This window comes from Gastrolobium bilobum, unplaced genomic scaffold (assembly GCF_033153095.1).
Source record: "Gastrolobium bilobum isolate Gb01-03AN ecotype WA unplaced genomic scaffold, APGP_CSIRO_Gbil_v1 utg8959, whole genome shotgun sequence".
Lineage (NCBI taxonomy): Eukaryota > Viridiplantae > Streptophyta > Magnoliopsida > Fabales > Fabaceae > Gastrolobium > Gastrolobium bilobum.
The window spans coordinates 205,349-227,157 of NW_026899316.1; the positions used below are offsets into that span (position 1 = coordinate 205,349).

The 21,809-nt window shown below is 32.7% G+C and overlaps 1 protein-coding gene across 2 annotated transcripts; it reads left to right on the forward strand.

Annotated features, from left to right (window-relative positions):
- The first annotated feature begins 2,341 nt into the window (after positions 1–2,341).
- Positions 2,342–7,204, forward strand: LOC133289497 (long-chain-alcohol oxidase FAO2). Of its 2 annotated transcripts, none has more exons than XM_061487461.1 (3): positions 2,342–2,619; positions 2,740–3,012; positions 5,332–7,204. In XM_061487461.1, the coding sequence occupies exons 1-3, from the start codon at positions 2,380–2,382 to the stop codon at positions 7,075–7,077; spliced, it is 2,259 nt and encodes a 752-aa protein (XP_061343445.1). In that variant the 5' UTR covers positions 2,342–2,379; the 3' UTR covers positions 7,078–7,204. The 2 variants fall into 2 exon arrangements, with proteins under 2 accessions (XP_061343445.1, XP_061343446.1); XM_061487462.1 differs by having other exon boundaries at positions 2,593–2,619; positions 2,747–3,012.
- Positions 7,205–21,809: the final 14,605 nt, after the last annotated feature.

Genomic DNA, 21,809 nt, shown 5'->3' on the forward strand with positions numbered 1-21,809 from the left:
GCATACTCTTGCTATAAATATAGAGACATTCAGCCCATGTAAGATCATCAATCCTTGAATACTTAAACTATATTGAATATTGAACTGACTTCAATCATCTCGCCAAGCAACTTAACATCTCGACAACCTTGTCATCCACTTTTCTTTTTATTAACATCATTTACCTTCAACCGTACGAAATTAAGTCCAACACAATATCTTGTAATTATTATTTACCAATATCTGGTAGACTGATCAGTTACTTTTCAAACTTCAATTATTATTTATAAAGATAACTTGTGATTCATAAAGACCAGTAGTTTTACTTTCTTTTTTTAATATTAGTCTTTTGCTTTCTGATTTTTTTAGATGTATTTTGATGTAATATAAGAGAATTTTATATTACCTCTAATTATATATTATTATATCATTTGAACAATTTGACTTCTCATGAATTGTCGAATTCATTGAATGACGTGAGAATACATCATTAAATGGAAAATTAAAATTTCTGTGCGTTGCATTCAAATTAAATTATTCTTTGTATCATTCTCACTTTTTCTAATCATTAAAGATTAATTATTGTAATTGTAAAAATAAAAACAAATTGTGAAGCTTAAAAAAAAAACAGATTAGATTTTGTGGTATCTAGATTTTTTTAGCACATTTATTACCTTTCCAAACAATGAATTTCATCTCTCCCATTGTCACCTTTATTATCTTCATCTTCAAGCCTTCAACTAAAATGAAAAACTTTACATTTTCATAATGAATCAATTTATATGTTTTATTTAATTAAAAATATTCATTTTAAAATTTTAAAATATTATCTTTGTTTGAAATAATTAAAATGATAGTAGTTCTCAAATAAAATAATCAAATACCAACGTGTGTTGATAGAGGTAAAAAGGGTCAAGTTTTTAAATATAAAAAATTATATTCAAATTTAAAATTTATATGCATAAAAAATCAGGATCATCTTATTTTGAAATGATACAATTTTACATCCTTTAAAATGACACACACTTTATCCCTAACAAAATTCACTCCTTAAATTTTAGTGACGGTACGGCTCAGACAAAACTGAGCTATCGAAATGGCAATTTATGAGCTTAGCTGTTTCGGCCATTAGCCAACCGCTCCTACTGACAACGTATGGGTTTTCTTTTATATCCATTTTCTCACCTATTAAAGTATTTGTTTTAAAATAATTATCATTTTAAAATTTTCAATTTATTTATTATTTTAAAAAATTAAAAAATTATTAACTATATTACTTGTTCAAAAGATAGACAGAAATATAAAAAAAAAAATAGAATCCCCTTTAAAAACGTAATTTTTAAAATATTAAATAGTAATATATGAGAAAAATAAATCTTATGTTGTAGGAGAATTCTAATCTCATGTCATAGATACATCAAGTATGAGATCCACCTATTTAAAAAAAAAATAAAAAAAAAATGAATGGCACACTTTTTTATGGTGTGTGTAGAAAGAGTTTATTTTCTCATGCAACATGAGAAAAACAATCCCCTAATATATATAGATATACATGTATAGATCAACTTATATCCATATAAATATATACATTTAAGTCTTACATCTATGTTAATCTCACGTATATTTAAATGAATCTAATTTATTATTTGTATAAATGATATGTGTAAGGTTTATTATTTTTATATCAATATAAAAAGCTTAGAAGTTATATCCATATAACTATTTGAGTTTGAAAGTGAATATTGTATAGGTTTAATTTTTATTTTTGTTTTTGTTTTACTTTATACTTATTTAATTTCATAAATGAGAGGCGGTGAGGATCGAATTCGTGATCTTATGATTATTTAAGCTCTGATATCATATAAAGAATCAATTCAACTCAAAATTTTAATATGTTGGATAAATTTTTTTTAATGATTTATATTATTCTATGCAAATAATAACTTAAAATGTAACTTATATTTCACGTGAACCCATTAAGTTATTTGACTACGGTCCTGGTTGGGCATTTCTCCTGAACATTACTTTCGAAATTTAACAAGCGAAATCAACCACATTTTCCATGATCATCAAATTCAAGCCTCGTGAAGTGACCAGTTCCATGTTTGGATTTAGTGCAGGATGATGTGCTAGTCTTCATATGTCTTCTGTCTTCACTTCACTTCTGTGGGCTATATAGTTACCTGTACCACTTTCCTATCTAATAAGGACACAAACACAACACAACACAACTGGTCCCAAGGACTTTAATTGGCCAATCTAGTGCAGGTACTTTCTGATTCTGCTGCTTCTCATCTTATTTTTGCCTACAAAAAGGCATAGTTTGTAACAACTTGTGCATCACAGAAACATTACCAAAAAAAAAAAAATTATTATTTTTTTATAAAAATATCTTTCTGAATGCAGAGAGAAATGGAAGGGGGAGAGAGTTGTCATCCTTTGTTGAGAGGAGGTAACAGAAGAGAGAAAGGTTATAATCATGGGTTATCTTCAAGTCAGATTCAAGTATTGGCTGCCATATGTGAGACCCTTTTTCCTTCACTGCCATTGGACACCACCCTAAACAAGGGTACCCCAGAAGACCAAGCCTTTTCAGCTTTCTACACAGCCTCAGCTTCTCAGGTCCCATTTCCTGATGAGGTGATTTTTTCCTACATTATTTTTATACATTCTTTTTGTTTCTTTCTTCATTTTAAGGTTGACATATATAAAGTATTTATTTTGATCATTTGTATTTGATTATTCAATACTTCAATTCAGGCTGCAGAGCTCTTGTTCAAGAGGGCTGTGCCAGAAGCATTGTCTTTGGTGAATTGGGTTCTGAAGATTCTGTCTTTCAGAATGGGGACATTATTGCTTTGTGGAAGTATTTGCTTGAACAAGAAGTGGCCTTTCATTCACAAGTTCTCTGAGATTTCCTTGGAGAAGAGAGAAGAAGTTCTCAAGAAATGGTCGAGGGAAAAGAATTGGGTGCCTCTGCGAGTAGTGTTTGTGCTGATCAAACTTGTGTGCTTCTATAATTTCTTCTCAAGGGTAGTGCTTCTCTCTCACTCTCACTCATTTCATGCTAAAAAAAAACATTTTGATTTCATAATTACTTGAAAAACTGGTTTATTATAACATATTTGTCTATTTGACTACGAGATATTTTCAAAATTTATGATTCCCGTCTTGGTCTCAACTCTCAACCAATTATTAAAAACTGATGAACCGACAAGGTATTCATTCAGTCCTTATCACCTAGAAAACCGGTCAGCCAAACGCATCCAAATTTGTGAAATATTTATGTTACTACTAATAGAAATTGAGAAATAATCATGATGTTTATACACAAAAGAGAGAAAAGTGTCTATCAGATGCACATAAATATAGAAAATGATCTCCCAAATTTGATCAAAACGGTTAAGAGATTTTAGATAATGGGAAATTCAAACTTCATGTGTCATGTTGCAGAACCAACATACACATGAAAAGTGGATCCCGTATTTTTTTTTCTTTATTAATTTAAGTGGGCCCACATATTCCACATGACCCAAATTTCATCCTGTGACATTATGCTCCATTTGCCCTTAAGGTGGTGTTTGGTTGGAAGCTTTTTAGCGGATATCTATTTTTTTCAAGTATGGCTTTTAGAAACACCATGTTTGTTTTAACGTTTTTCACCAAAAACCCATCTATCCAATTTGTCTGGATTTATGAGAAACATAGATATCCGCACTGTTTAGAAACCCAATTTGAAGGTGAGAGATTTTTCGGAAAACCGGTTATCTGGCTTTTAATGCACTGTTGATTTCATAAAGTTACCTAATTTTCCCAGTAAAGTTTTTCCACTCCAAACAACTTTTTTTTACATTTTTCTACCTATCTCACTTTATCTATTTTTCCAATTATTTCTCTATCTATCTCATTTCCCTACTATTCCAAAAAAATTTCCTGAACCAAACGCCCCCTAAAGAATTAGCCTGTACTATGTCATTTCAGTTTTTGTTTTTATTTTTAGTGTACTTAACATTAAGAACGTTATATTTGGGATAAGTTATTCTACCTATCTTTTTTTGCCTACCACTCTAAAATATCATTAGATCAGAATCTAAAGAAGAGAGAGAAAAATAAATGTTAATTAAGATTCTGATCTAATAGTATTTTAGAGTGGTAGATAGAAAAAAGATAGGTAGAATAACCTATTCCATTATATTTATATTAATTTTGAACATGTTGTTATATGTTTTTTTTTTGGTAATTAATATGTTGTGATATTACTTGATAATGAATGTATTTTATTTATTATTATGTTAGCTTATTTAATATACTATATAAAATTTAAAAATATGTGTTTAATTATCACAAGCAGTGTTTTAAAACCCCGCCCCGCTCCGGGGGTTGACCCGGGTTAACCCTAACCCCTCTCATCTGGGTTGGAGTCACAAGTTGGACCTTATATGCGTATCGACCCCTCCGACTCCCAAAACCTGGCCGGGTTTCAGTGACTCCCGGGTCAGAGGGGTCAAAGGAGGGGTCACTGCATGTTTTTTTAATTTTTAAATTCCATGAAACAACATTGTTTTATTAAAAAAATAAAAATAAAAATGCTTGCAAACCTAAATCTAATCGTTCTCTTCTCTCTTAGCGACCTAGATGTTTTCAATCTTCATCTCGCTGTCGTGAATCTTCTAGAAAAGGTAAGAATTTTACCCATTCAAATGAAATCCTTACGGTCATCGATGGAAAACAAAAACTCATTCTTAATTCCTTTAAATTTTCCTGTCAGAGACCTTCTCAAAAGAGGCAAAACCGGGTCAGCGTAGTGACTCCATTAGAATATAAGTTTTGTACTTTGGTATCTTGATACTTTAGTTAGGTTGTGCAATATTGACTTGTGGTTGTAATTGGTGAATTATGTTAAGTATATTTTGAATCTTTGATGATTGGTGGTTTGTTTTTTAATATTTTCATATAAGATATATATATTTATATTTTTTTAATATATAAAACTGGGTCAGCATAGTAACCCCATGACCCCTGACCTCGGCCGGGTCGATAGCCGAGCCGGCTTTTTAAACACCGATCACAAGTTCGATCATGATAAAACTAGTGAACCTAGAATAGTATCTTCATTGGTTCAATGACTTGTCCAGCTTTAAAAACATTAGTATCAACATGTCAAACATCCATATTGAACTTCTTGCACATGTCATAACTAAATATCTTTCTAATCTAGTTTCTTTCTAAACATCCCTATACTATGCTCAATTAAGGAAGTCAACTATTTTGCTTCTTGTTTCTTTCTAATTTCCTTGCAATAATTAGCTTTTACCTTTCAACCTTTTTTCCCCCTTTCTCCAATTGCTGCAGACTGATGTAAATGGGCATAATCCTGCATGGAAAGCAATGGGGTACAAAGTGGACACAAGGGAAAAGTTAAAACGAAAGGAGAGGCCTCTTGAAGAGGGATTAATAGAGACTATGTACGAAACTGATTCTACTTTTGTCCAATCCCTCACTGAGAAAGGCCTTGAAGTCACTGAAGATGTAAAGCAGAACATGTACAAGGTCAAATGTGATGTTGTCATTGTCGGTTCTGGTTGTGGTGGAGGAGTTGCAGCTGCAGTACTTGCAAACTCTGGTCAGAAAGTAATAGTACTAGAGAAAGGAGAATATTTTGTTGCCAATGATTATTCTTCCCTTGAAGGTCCATCCATGACTGCGCAATATGAATCAGGTGGACTTATGCCAAGTCTTGATGGTAAGATGATGATCTTGGCTGGCTCAACAGTGGGTGGAGGCTCTGCTATAAACTGGTCTGCATGCATCAGAACACCTGATCCTGTTCTGAGGGAATGGTCTAAAAAATATAAAATCCCATTTTTTGGAAGCTCTAATTATCAATCAGCCATGGACTCAGTGTGCAGAAGGATTGGTGTGACAGAGAAATGCAAAAAGGAAAGCTTTCAAAATCAAATTCTTAGACAAGGATGCGAGAAAACTGGTTTAAAAGTTGAGTCAGTTGCAATAAATTCTTCAGCAGATCACTATTGTGGTTCATGCTGTTATGGTTGTAGAACAGGAGATAAAAAGGGCACTGACACCACTTGGTTGGTTGATGCTGTTGGAAATGGTGCAGTGATCCTCACTGGATGTAAAGCTGAGAAATTCATACTGGAAGATGGAAAGGATGGAATAAAGACAAAGAAATGTTCAGGAGTGATTGCTGCAGCAAGTTGGAGAAGCAAGGTGACAAAGAAACTCCAAATTGTATCCAAGGTAACTATTTCAGCATGTGGCTCTCTCTCCACGCCTCCTCTAATGATTTCTAGTGGACTGCAAAATCCAAACATTGGAAGGAACCTCCATCTCCACCCTGTTCAATTTGCTTGGGGGTACTTCCCAGAAGACATGATAAACTTTAGTGGTAATAACTATGAGGGGGGAATCATTACCTCAATCCACAAGGTATTAGCAGAGGATTCTAGCCCACGAGTCATTGTAGAAGCACCTGCTCTAGGACCTGCATCATTTTCAGCATTGATTCCCTGGATTTCAGGGCGTGATGTGAAAGATAGGATGGTGAAGTATGCAAGAACTGCTAACCTTTTTGCATTGGTAAGAGACCAGGGATCAGGAGAAGTAAGGGCTGAAGGAAGAGTTTCTTATAGACTTGACCAATTGGACAAAGAAAATCTACGAATTGGATTGAGGAAGGCCTTGAGGATTTTGGTTGCAGCAGGAGCTGTGGAAGTGGGGACTTACAGGAGTGATGGCCAAAGAATCAAATGTAAAGGGATAGAGGAGGAAGATTTAGAGGAGTTTCTAGACACTGCCACAATAGTTGGGGGTCCAAGGTCTAGGAATGAACTCTGGACCATATTTACTTCTGCACATCAGATGACAAGTTGTAGAATGGGTGCCACTGAAGAAGAAGGTGCACTTGATGAGAATGCAGAGAGTTGGGAAGCAAAAGGTTTGTATGTGTGTGATGGAAGCGTTTTACCCACTGCAGTTGGTGTCAACCCCATGGTTACCATCCAATCTACAGCATACTGTATTGCCAGTAAGATTGCAGAATCACTGAAGAAAGCAGAGAAGAGCTTGACTAATTAAGTTGTATTGTTTCAATGTAATAATTTCATCGAAAATGTTTATGTACTTTTATCTCTTTCGTATCATTTAAATTCAAGCATTTTATCCTCGTATTATTAGTGGAAACAAAATGAACTTCATGTAATCGTACGGGACCTTATTATATAATGTTACTATGAGTATTTATGGATTATATAAATTCCAAGTTCTATCAAAGAGCAAACGCACCATATCAGCATACAGCGAGAAAAGAAGGTAACATATCATGTCAGAGAGCTTCTTCGGTAACATATCAGCACTAACTTTATGTGTAACGTTATGACACGTTAAATTTGTAACATTAACTTTAAAATGAATTTAAACCTCGTGTATTACACTCCAAAAATACGGAATCTCTTGAGCTCCAGTCATATGGAGACCATAGAAACACTCCAGCACCTCAACACTTTCCATTATACAAAAGGAAGAAATGCAAATTGTAATGCAAGAGACTAACATAATATTAAACTACTAAACAAATATATTCAAAATTGGAAATAACAGTTCAAAGGCAATAGTTTTCGGCTCCTCAATGAGCCTACATAACCAACAGAAACTGTTTCCATGAAATTCGCAGTGAGAAAACTCAATCAGGAATAACCAGAAAGAAAAATGGTATCAGTACTAGGAATTCTAAGGGAGAAGCAAAATAATATTATGTTCATCAACACAAATGAACTACAACGTGAGAAGCACTTATTGAAAAGCTTTGATAACCTCTACAGCTTCAATAAGAACTTTTATTGCTTCAATTCCCTCCTCGTCATTATGAATTCTCGGATGAACCGCAGCGACAAAATAAGCTTAAAACAAAAAGAATAATGCTGTAACTAAACTGATTTGTAAAATTTGAAGAAAAGCAACCCTTCATTTGTAGGCTGCTTTCACTGCTTTCTGAGCGGCATCATCCAAATCTTCAGCTGTTATTAATGGCATATCACTTTCCTGTTCAACCAATTAATGATCATCAGCATATTAACCATCAAAAAAATTCTTTCTTCTTTTTCAATGGTATAGTTTGAAAAATCTAGCATTTCCCTTCAAAATTCTTTTTCCTTGATCCACATTGGTGCCTTCAAGACGAACTGCTACTGGTACTTTTAGTGCTACCTTGAAAACACAGTAAACAGAAGTTAATGCTATTATAAAACTAGAGTGTTGAATCCCTATTCAAATCTACAAACTTATACACTTTTTGGACGAGAAGATCAATGTGATATTGCAAAAGTTGTGAAGTTTAAAATAAAATTGCCTAAATTTCTACACATCAAGTTTTTTTTTTAGTATCAACTGCTTTATTTATATATATATATATATATATGAAAAAATATTTATCTATGTTATACGAGAAGTATTTTCTATGTTGCGACCCTTTGATTTGTGTGCAAAACTCTTTGGTCTTTTTTTTAATAAGTGTGAGCCCACCACTAATTGAGTCTAGGATTGGTAAAATGGGCCAACCGGACTCGACCTGGCCCAAATCGCGTGCAACCCGAAAAAACGAGTCAAGTTAAGGTTGACTCGAAAAATAAAACAAGCCAGAAAATACAACCCAACCCGACCGAGTCGGGTTAGGGTTTGCTCGCAGGTTGGCTCAAAAATATGGCTCGTGGGTTGGCTTGAAAAAATAGCTCGCGAGTTGGCTCGAAAATTGACTCGCGGGTTGGCTCGAAAATGCTCGCGGGTTGGCTCGAAAATGCTCGCGGGTTGGCTCATTTTCATCCTATTTAAATGAACCGATAGTATTAATGCACCAGCTATGTGGCTTTCATCAGCTTAACCAAAGAGTTACAGAATGAGAAGTAAATACAAAATGGTCTAGTTTCGAATTTTCTCCACAGCAAATTTGCATCAACATCGAGAGATATTTGAACCAAACAGAGCCAGCACAGCCTAACAATATAAAAATAGTAGCGTTGTGAGAAGATTAGGGACTTAGATTTAGAGAAGGAAGAAAGACGATGACAGCATGTGTGGATTTTGTCCATTTTTGTATATTATATTTTGTATTTTTTATAAAAAAAAAAAAAACTCAAACCACGAGCTAGCTCGTTTGACCCACGAGCTAACTCGTTTGACCCGCGGGTTGCCTCGTTTTTTCCCGGCTCATTTTTGTCAACCCAACCCGACTCATTTTTTGACGAGTTACGAGCCAACCCGACGGGTTGACTCATTTTTGCCAACCCTAGTTAAGTCACAACATATAAATTTATTTATCATGCAACATGAGAAAATCTCAGCCAATGTATATATATATATATATATATATATATATATATATATATATATATATATATATATAGAGAGAGAGAGAGAGAGAGAGAAAAAAAAAGTGTTTGTCATTTTAAATGATATAAAATTATGTCATTTCAAGATAGATAGACATAAAATAATATTTTTTTATTTAAAATTTAAATTAAAAAAAAACCATCACTTTCTCCTCTATGATTTTCATTCTTTGTGTTTATCTCTCTCTTAAAAGGGCAAACATCAAATCCATATATATATATTAGGGGAATGTTATATTTACAAACTTTTTGTTTACAAACTCTTACAAACTACACTAAATATGACCGGTCATACTTTATTCAAGAGTGTATGACCGGTCATACTTAGTGTAATTTATAAAAAAAAATTGTAAACGGATCATTCTCCTATATATATATATATATTGATATTGGGAGAGCATCCGTTTATAAATTTTTGCAAAATATATTATATACATAGTGTAGTTTATAAGAGTTTATAAATAAAAATTTATAAATATAGCCCGTCGACAATCCGCGTACAAGTTTACCAGTCCATCATATTTATGAAAACAGGTTAAAAATCTCAACCCACCTTGTTTATGGGATTGGTGAGTCACCCGCCTATCTGCTCCAGCCATCTCCTCTTGCCTCCTATGTCGTGGCCTCGATGTCACTACTACATTGTCGCCACTAAATCGAACACTCTATGATCTCTCCAAGAGACTTTGGATTCCACTTTGCCCTTTGGATGATGAACATTGAATAGGACGACGCAATTGGGGTGATTAATATTGTTGGAGTGAACCCTAATCTTGGTGGGATCAACGATGATGGGAAGATGGGTTTTGGTTGTGGTAATTGGAAAATTGGTGAGGAGGCTTTAAAAATCGTTATTCATGTGTTTGACGATAGAGAAAGTTCTAGCATGCCAAAAAGATGAACTTGATGCTCTGAGAAAAATTATGTGAAGTAGTATGACTCTTGAAGATTTCTTTACCATGGCTAAGATGAAAGATGGGCTCACATGTCTTTCTCGAGTGCAGGATCTAGTCTTTGTAATGCAGAAGGAGAAAGATTGTATGGTTAAAAATGCTAGTGACATAAGAGGCTTTTCTAGCAAGGAGTTATCTTTTGTTCTTCTGAAAATGTTGAGAGTTTTGGAAGGCAGTGGCAGGGAGTCATGTAGTTCCGATTTAAATCTACGCTTTATGATTTTACAATTTTTTTTTTAATTAAGATGATTTCATCAAGATTTTAAACGTTTTTACGTTTTTTATGATTTTTTACAATGATTTTTATGTTAAGATTTTATATTTTACAATTTTTTATTCTCTTTTCAATTTTAAGTAAAATTTCAATTTTAATTACCGTAGCACGGTGAGCCTTGAAAAGTAAATTTGGACCTTTCTTAACTAGTATTTAAAATTAAAAAAAATAAAATAAAAACTGACGGGTTCCGCAATAAATCCAACCTATTTAATCCACGAGCTAAAGGTTAAAATGGGTTGGTTGGTTAGGATATTCCACCCCCGGTGGCTTAAACGAGTCAATGTCAAACCTGTTTTGTGAGCTCAAAATATATTTATCCTTTAAATTTGTATATTCCAGACAAATGCATTAAAATATTTTAATACAAGTTTTTGTTTAACATAATGTATGATGCCTTTATTATGAGATAAAAGATGCAAATTGAGACTTCATATATATATATATATATATATATATATATATATTATGGATATGAATATCATATCTCAACTACCTACTAGAATATCTAGTGAGATATGGAATCAGCAACATCTCAACAACTCCAAACAACCAAAGGGCATAAGATAAGGATCACATCCCAACAGAAGGGGGTTGAATACTAGTACAATGGGAGAATTTCAAAAGGCTTAAGCCTAGGAAGATAATCCTATAAATAAGAGTCTAAAGACCCCAGGTAAACACTTTTAACCTATTTACTAATACTGCCCACACTGTGCACACACCCACCCCTTGGCTATAAGCTTATTGCTTGTGTGCAGTGATTGGAACCTCGACTATAAGCCTAGTATACACTTGATATACACTATCTCTGAGTGCATACCCTACGATATAGCAATACGATCTATCCAGGACCGAACAATATATATATATATATGTGTGTGTGTGTGGATTAAGTTTCTTCTTTCAAGGAGGTAAAATTATCTCCTGCAATTCCAAAATAATATCGTTTTGGAAAAATATAGGGTATTTAAGTAAAATTTAAGATACAAAGAAGACTTTAAAATTTTTAAAATACCCTTTATTTTTATCCAAAAGTCAAAAATAATTTGTTTTTGGCTTTCAGAAGATAACTTTATTTCATATCACAGAAGATACATTTTTCCTATAGTATGGAAAGATTTTAGGATGAAAGATCACGACGTCGCTATTAGGGACATAACATTTTTAATAAGGGCATACATGTTTCGTTGCTAATAGCGACACATAAACTCAGTCCTAATTAGGGTCAGGAAAATTTCGTGCTTAACAGGGACAAAAAATCCTATCCTTAATTTTATCCTTTTTAGGGACAGATTTCACCCTCCCTCAAACCCTTTTTGTAGGCAACATTAGGGGCAAAAGCTACATATTAGGAACGAAATTATTCTGTCACAAAAAAAGACTAAGATCATATTTTTGTCTCAAACCATTATCGAGGAGGGAGGAAAAAAATTCTGTCCCAAATTTGGTTAAGAGTTCTATTTTTTTTAGTAGTGTTAGCATTCATGTAATGTTCACGAGTTCACAAAGGCTTTTATGTTCAATGCTTCTTCTTTTTTGGGATAAACCACATGTATCCTCCATACCAAGCAATTTTGTTCGGTGCGGATCCAGGATTAAGACTTTAAACCCTTCCCAAAGATAGTACTGAGAAGGATTGAATACATGCTTTCATACTCACCTGCCTAGCTCACATGCACCAACTTAACTACCATCATTTTATATGTTCAATACATTTTAGTTATGAAACAAAATATCCACCCATGAAACCTGTATAAATAAATAAAGGAAAAAAGTATTTGTCCTTTTAAATGATATAAAATTATGTCATTTTAAGAGAGAGATAGACACAAAATAATATTTTTTTACTTAAAATTTAAATTAAAAAATCTATCCACTTTCTCCCCCATGATTCTCATTCTTTGTGTCTATCTATCTCTTAAAATGACACAATGTATGTCCTTTAAAAGGATAAACATCAAACCCATAAATAAATATATTAAAGTATTTTATAAATTTCTAATAAATATGCATTCAATATTTGAATAGATATATATATATATATATATATATATATATATATATATATATATATATAAAAATATAGGATAAGATCAACTTAAATTTTAACTGTTAGATGCACGTAAATGAACAGTTAAGATCTGGTGTAAGAATTATTTTTCTTACACCGGTGTAAGTTGATCTTGCCTCTCTCTCTCTCTCTCTCTCTCTCTATATATATATATATATATATATATATATATATATATATATAGGGAAGGATCCTTTGACACCGGTGTGTGTGTGTGATAAAGTCATTTGTGTTACAAGCAATGTTATTAAAACTGACTCGAACCGGTCGATTTGACCTGCAAATTGATGAACCGGTCACTTGACCCGTCTGAGTAACATATCAGATCGGTTACGCAAGTCACCCGACAGTTTTTACAAAAACCCACGACTCGGTTGACCTGACAGAGATGCAAAGGAAGCAACCCGCAGCGTCCCAATTCAATTGCTTTCATTATTGTGTCCTTCGAATGTTTATAAAGAATGTATTTGTTTATAAATTAAACGATGTGGAACCTGTAATAACCAACCCTTAAGCTTTGTCTTCCACAACAATGGCGGTATGTAGGGGTTGTAGGGGGTGATTCTGGGCCTGACCACAAGATCTATGCTATGCTCAGAGACTCTAACATGGACTCCGATGAAGCTGTCAGTTGCCTCCTCTCCCAAGGTTCTCTCTCATGTTCGAGTTTCTTTCTCTTTCGTTCAATCTTTTTTGTGTTCTGTTCCAACTCTTTGGCTCCGTCAGTTGCTTCCCATCTCTAAGTAGTGAAAACACCACTGGCAAGTACTGGTCCATCTCGTATGGGAACTTTGAGTTCTTGAAGTATTGGTCCATCTCGTATGGAGACGTCATGTTCACAAACCCATATCCTACATTTCACTTGTTATTGTATGTTTCAACATGAAACAGTTGTTGTATAGTGAGCTCAATGATAATCATTGTTGCACTTGAAGCTTTAAGGAGAATGAGGTCATAGAAATGGAAAATACTTGAAATCAATGGGAACTATTAGTATTTATTCACTATAAGAACATAATTAAAGTGAATTGTTTTATTAGATTATAAATATGATTTTTTTCTAACTATATATATTAATATAATAAATGACATTAGATTATATTATTTTTTAAAAAAAAATTGAATATAAAATATACAATTATATTTATTTATCTGATTTAAACGATTGAAACAGTGATCCAGTGATTAAATCAATAATCCAGTGACTCAATATCTCCACTAGTTCGATCACGAGTTTGAGTCTCGTAACATTGGTTACAAGACTTAGACATGCACTTGATAAGCAACTGTAGGTAAGGCCTACGTATCGTCCTATCATAATATTACGCTTGCCTATTTTAGTTTTGATTTTTCAATCAAGCAATTATTAGGGATAACTAAGACTTTTTTTTTTTTTAATACAAAAAGTTTAAGTGGGGTTAGACACCGGTATCCTATTAGGGTCTGGGAAGACCGCCCAACCTCTTTAAGGATTTCTGGGAAAGATTACATATCACCCACCAACAAAGTCCTCACATCGGCAAGCAGGGTTTGAACCCACACCCTTGAAGGATATAAACCAAACCCTTAACCAACTGTACCCACCTTTGTTGACTAAGACTTTTAATTTAGTTAGCAACTTGAACTTTATATGAATAAACTTTATTTACAAGAGTTGCATCTCAATTATGCCTGCAAATATTTAAATAACGATTAATCTTACGAGCAAATAATATAATAAAAATATCTCATAACGTTCGGATATGCATTGAATATTTGTAAAAAAGAAAGCTATGCATTGAATATTTGTTGATAAATATGCACTGAATATTCGGATATGTATTTATGATCACATATTTAAAAAGTGATCATATTTATTATTAAAGAGATGCCTCAAATGAGAAAGTCATATGCGTTACAAGACATATACATGCACTTGATAAGGAGGGGTGGGTAACACATACCAGTCCTCCAATCCTAATATTCCGGTTGTTTATTATACCTCTAGCTTTTGAAACCAAACGATTACTAGGGACAATTAAGACATGTAAATGTTTACCGGGAAAAAAAAAAAAAAAGACATGTAATTTAATTTGCAACTTTACTTATTGGAGTTGTATCTCAATTTTGCCATTAAATATCTAAATAAAGCCTTATTTAGATGCCAAATATCTTTATTTGATATTTAAATAAAGATTTCAAATAACAGTAGTTTAGTTGGTATATATTGAACATGTGTGAGTGAGAGCATGTATTCGGTTCTTTTTTTTTGTAATCTTGTATTCAGTTCTTTTAGTATCATTTTTAGAAGTTTTAGAAGGAGTTTAAAGTCTTAATTTTAGACTCGTCCCGAACATGATTACCTCCCAAAGAGAATACATATAATTTATTTAAAAAAATCTAAATAAAGATTAATCTTACACTTAAATAATATTCAAAAAACTCATAAGAGAAAAAAAAATAGTTATTTGAGTATATATCATATTATACAAGCGGAATGTAAACTTATCACGGCTAAAATAGAAGTCAAGTAAATGGTAAGCTAGTGACAACTTGTCCGTCACGTAATTAAAAAAGTAGCGTATGTTCTTACGGACTATATGGAGGGATAATTTAACTATTTTGAGCACCCCCTTAGCATTCATATATTGTCACGAGTTTACAAAGACATTTATGTGGAGGTTGAAGTGAAAAAACTATAAATAATCAAATTTAATTTTAAATAGAATATTTAATGGACTATGATATATGCAAAAATCTATGAAATAGCAAAGAAGGTGCATAAATTATGTAAATAAACTTTATTTATATGTGTCAAATCTTAGTTATATCATTCAATAATAAATAAAAATTAATCTTACGCTGAAATAATATAAAAGAAATGTGGTAACTTAAATCAAAATCATCATTTACAAATTAAATTCAGCATAATTAGAAAAATATATTCGGTGCTCTACGAGTATAGAGTATTCAGTACTCTTTTCACCAAATATAATAAAAAATAATGCTTTTACCTTAGCTTTGTCTTTATATTTATTTTGGCAAGGAATCGAATTATAGAAAATGAGCTCCATAACTAAGCAAGAAAGCACCGACACGGCTTTTGTAAAAAAAAAATTACATTCGTCCGACACAAACACGTTTCGATACACGGTTAACTTTTTTTTGACATGCGGTCAATGCTTTAACATGCATCTGATATTTTTTTTAACTAAAAATACAAAATTTATTTATAAGTCATTTTTTTCTGTTAGGAAATTTGACATAAAAAATTAACAAGGTATGAAAAATTACTTTTGTTTTATATTTATGTTATGAAATTTGAATATTTGATTAATTACATGACTTATCATGGACTGTTATATGTATTAATATAAATATATTATATATATATATATATTAAAAATATTATTTAATATCAAAATGTATTTTAATATATAAAAATTGTACATTTTTTAAAATTAAAATTTCGTCGTGTCGTGTGGTGTCTGATATTTCTTGTTAGTGCAACATAGATAACTAGGGCTAGTTTAGTCATTACGAGCACCCTGGCATTCTTGTAATATTTGTGAGTTTACAAAGGCATTTAACAACAACAGCCACTATAAATATCAAGGAACTTACCCTCTGTTCATTGTTCAGACATTACCTCGTCATCATCGCTTCTCTTTTTGCCCCATTTTTTTTGGCTCTCTCATTTTTCTCTCTCTAAATTTCCAGAAAATCAAGTGATCAGTTGATCACAACACAATCTAAAAACCAGATTCCGGCAACAACCTAGATCATCATCATCCTCCTCTTCCTCTCTGTTATCAATTTTTAATTTTGTCCTCTCTCAGCATTTTTCGCTAGAGACCCATATCCTTGAATATAATAATTACCATTGGAATTGGTCTTTTTTTTTTTTTTTTAATACCTTGAATTTTTTTGTCATTAATATTATTATTTTTGTTATAAAAACATGACAGTGACGTGACATGCGGTTTAGAGAAACATGAATAACAAAACGGTGCGTCCTCTCTCTCGCCGTGTGCAGTGGGCTAGTCCCATTATCACTGGCAATTGTAGCGGTTCCGAAAGGCCCAAATACCCACCTCCCACAACTCCAATCACCAAGTTGATCAAGCCGGATAAGCCGATAACTGGTCTGATCAAGCTGGGTAAGCCGAAACCTGGGCTGATCAAACCGGATAAGCCGAGAACTGGGCCGGAGCCGAGCAAAAAAGGCTCGAAGCCGATGATGAGCAGCAACAAAGGCTCAAACCCGAAGCTCAACAGGCAGCTGCTGGCGGGATACCTGGCCCACGAATTCCTGACGAATGGTACAATCTTGGGTCGACGGTGGGGTCACGCGCCTAGTCAGAGAGTGGAGTCGGAACAGCGGAAGTACGAGAAGTACGTGGAGCTAGCGAAATTGTTGAAGAAGGATGGGACCAAACTGAAGGGTGTTGTGAACCCAACTCAATTGGCTCAGTTCTTACGGTTGGTGTGATCTTAGAATCTAACATCGGAGAAAAGGAATGGGACTATTGAAGAAAATGAAATCCTCGTTGTTATTTATGTTTTTTTATCTCACAAATATGCATTTGTGGCTGAATCTTGATGATGGATCCATTATATGCGAGTTTTAATCCTTTTGATTCATGGATTCCCATTTTCCTTTTTGTTTTACTCTCGGGGCGGAGAAATTTTTATTTGTCCAGAAATCTCGAATTTCAAAAATATAATTTTTACATCCAGTTTACGATAATATCTAAAAATTTAAAATTTAGAAAAATTCAGTTTCTTAAGAATCCTACAAAATGTCGTGTACCAAACGAACCCTCAAGAAATCAAGTTGAACGTGTTATTGGGTTTTCCTTTTTGGTGTATGGGTTTTCTTTCTTCGTTTTCTTATTTTTTATTATAATGTTTTAGTGTAATTGAAAAGAAAACCCTCGTGCCCATTTTTTTAAATGCCTATAATTAATGAGTGATGAATAATTGGCTTAAGTTGTGTTTTTTCTATGAGCGTAGAATGCTGGCACTAAATATAAGGCTAGAGGTATGATTCTTATACATAACCGGGAACTCGTGTAATCATAAAATGTTAATTCTTGCGTATACGCGTGCGTTTTTCCTTTTCCGGATAATTCGTGTTTCTCTCTTCTCTATTGGCTTTTGCACGCGATTGAAAATAAATTATTAATAGGAAATATGGTGTATCACGTTATCTTTTAGGTAGTTAAAGTAGAATAAATATCTTTTTTGGTCTCTAACAAAAAATACGGTCCCTACTTTAGTTTCTTAAAAAAATAAATTAGTTAGTTAGTTTCTACAAAATAATTCAAAGTGGACCCATTTTAGTTCTTTTAAGGGACTAATATGGGTCTTTTTTGAATTTGTGAGGAACCATGATTTCAACTAAATGGGTTCACTATAAATTTGTTAGAGACTAACTGACTAATTTATTTTTGTAAAAGACTAAAGTGGGGACTGTGTTTTTTGTTAGGGACCAAAAAAGATATTTACTCTTAAACTATGATTTGATATGTGTGAAAAATGCATTTTTGTTATAGACTCTACAACCTTATTTATATCAAATAATGATTTCATTGTTTATATTATTAAACTGTCAAGAAATTAATACTCTACAACCTTATTTTGAACTTCTCTTATGGGACGTTTGGTACGGAAGAAATTTTTTGTATCCTGAAATTACGATTACCTGGAATATAGCTGGAACAAAAATTGTCTAAGAATTTTATGAAAAAGATGTTTGATAAGACAAAATATTACTAGGAATATAGATTAATTTTTTTTGAATGAGTGTTTGGTTGAAACATAATATTGCTGGGAATATATAAAATTTGACAAAAGTACCCTCGTCAAGAATAACTTAAAAAAAATACGATTAACTAAAAATATAACAAAACAAAACGAAAGAACGACGTGCTGCATCGTTGGTGACCTAAATTGAACCTTGTTTCCATCTGATCTTCTTCCATTTCGTGAAACCGTGATGTTATGATCAATTGTCCGTGTAAGTAGCGTCTTGGTTTTGGAGTATTGATGTTGGATTTTCGTAATGTTTTTTGGGATGATGTTGTGGACTACTTTGGGGCAACAGCTGAGGAGAGAAGCAAAAGAGGCCATTGCTTTATGTCGTGACTGATTGGGGTAGGGCTCCGAGGATAATATAGTCTAAGAAATTGCACCCAAAATATCCAAAAACTGGGAACTCACGATTATCATCTTCTAAAGGAGAATCAGAAATCAGAAATGATAGTGTAAAATGGATGCCAGGGATTAAACTATATCCTGTCATATTTTCTTATTTCCTTCTACCAAATGTGTGTATAAATAATTCCCACTTCATAATTCCTAGACATCCACTATATTATCCTATACCAAAAAGCCCCTTAGTGTAATCTAAGCTATCAAGAGAACTAATTCAGAAGTACTTTTGCAATTTGTTTCTAAAGTGTTGTGTTTACTGTATTCAGAACTTTTAGCTTTTTTTCTTCTTCAAATACATGCATTTGAGTATTCTTGTATAAACCGCGATACAGAATGCACATGCAAATTAAAGGCTTTTCTCTCGTCTAATTCCAAGTTCTTATCTGATTACGATTAATTAGGACATTGTATCTCAAGGTTTTTTACATGGTATCAGAGCTTAACTGACCATAAGATCACGAGTTCGATCCTCACGGCCCCCACTTTCAAGTAGAATTAAAATAAAAAGCACAAAAAGGTAAATCAGAAATTGGGCCTGTGCAATTCTACGCTTCTAGCCCAAAGGGCTCTTGCGTGAGGGGGCGTGTTGAGATATATAATTTCACATTGGTTATGTGCAACTAATGTGGCCTTTATCACCCTTTGAGCTAGCTTTTGGGGTGGTGTATCCCAAAGTTCTTTACAGACATTTTCTTAACTAAAAAAGGTTCAAAAAATTTGGTAGGGTATAATATATTTATTGCATTAGAATGTATGGATCATGTTGTGCTAATGAATTAATTTAAAGGTAATAGTTTTCTCATGTAGTAGGAGATAAATATTATCTCCTACAGACTCATATGTGCAGGTGGGGTCCACTTTCAGGAATAGAGAGAAAAAGAATAAAGTGGGACCCATCTTGAATTTGTGTGTGTAGGATATAAATTCTACCTTATGTGACATAAGAATAATAAATCCCTTTATTTTTTTTTATTTTTTTTTTGATAACATAAATCCCCTAATTTAACTACTTCTCATCTTTTTAAAAGTTTGAGTCCACTCGTAGAATCAGCATAGGTCACGAGCTTACTCATAAAAATCGTGTTAAATATAATAAGGAAAGATTGTGTATCATTTCAAAGGATATAAAGTTGTGTCATTTTAAGTAAGAGAAAGAGATAGATAAAAGAGAAGAGAGAGTGGACAGAAAAATATAAAGATGTGGGTCACACCTCTTTATGAGAATGAAAGGATATAAGTTGTGTCATTTAAAAGGACAAACACTTTTCCCATATAATAATAGTGATTATACCAATTTTGAATTTTGAAAATTCTATACTCCTTTCTCATTTTTGATATTGTGATTTACTTGCTTATGTATGATTACAACAAAGAGAATTTTTTCTCTTCTTCTGTAATTTTGAACTTGTTATAAACTAAATTAGTATATAATATTACTCACCCTCGTGAATTCGGTATTAGTACTTGTTCTGTATGTCGATATTTTTATTTTATTTTTTTGGTTTTATGTTAATAAAGATATTTTTGACCCAGTTTTTATGTTGATTGGGATTAAACTTGCGTATGGTAGTCGATTAATTATAAAAGATAATCATTTGAAAGAAAAAGAAAAAAAAGCTCTAAAAAAATCAAAATATTTACTTATTCAAAATAAATTATTCTAAACTCGTATTAAGTCTCTTTCCCCACGCATTTACAATGAGAAATTATCTAAGGATCAGTTGGCTTATGATTACAAATTTAAACAATTTTTTTTTTTAAAAAATAGCATATTTAACTACTATAGGCTAACCCACTTTATATATATATATACATATAGAGGTAGGATTCTTTGACAGCTCATCTTATGGTCGATAGATTAAAAAAGATCAATGGAGTCACATGCTTACAAATCAGAGTCGTTGATCTTTTTTGATCTAACGGCTATAAGATGAGGTATCAAATTTAAAATTTGACACCAGTGTCAAAGGATCCTACCTCATATATATATATATATATATATATATATATTTGGCTAGACACAACACTTAATTCATATGGAAAATTTCCGGTTTCCGAACAGAGAATCCCAAATTTTCAAGGAATTAAATGCGGTGACTAAGTAAGTGACAAAATTATATGAAGAATATTGCTGTGAGGGGTTCGAACGAAACGCTTAACGCTTAACGCCTCACATGTTGAATACAGTGTGTGCATGAATTAAATGCAGTAATATGAGGTGTTCTGTGTTCAACCGTAACGCTCAACGGCTCACATGTTGAATGTAGTGCATCAATTTTCACATTGAGTGGGATCCATATTCTTCCTCAAAAAAATCCTGCTGTGTCAGACTCGAGCGTTTATATGCTTACATCGCAACATGACCATTTTCACTGTTTCCTTCATGTTCTTTCGCTTGATTGAATTATAAGAGTATTTCATGCTTTTGATGACAAGGTTCAGTGGGCGAAATCTCAAATACTTTTAATGATAATGTTACTAACTCAAAACTTAAAATTACAGAGCGGGTACAATTTGTTCGCATAAAATTTTGTTACTCAATTAGAGAATCTTATACCTTGGAGGAAAATGATAATAGATATTGCACTTATATTTATACAAATTAATCTTTTATAGTTGTGATTGATGATTTATTATAAAATATTATATGAGTACCTACATAACACCGTTAGTCTATTAATTAAATCCTATTATACCCGGGTTCGGAAATTGTTGAACTTTCACTCGAGTACTTGGCTGTCTTCAAATTTTATGTTGCTGAAGTTCTCAATTGTTTATTTGATAAAATTCACTATTTAATTTCTTCAAGTATTCTTAATTGAATGTGAAAAAAATATTTGTTAGCAAAAAAAATAATAAAAAAAAATCAAATATTAAGGTAACTTGACCAAAATGTTTCGGGGGATGAGTGGCAATTAAAATAAATT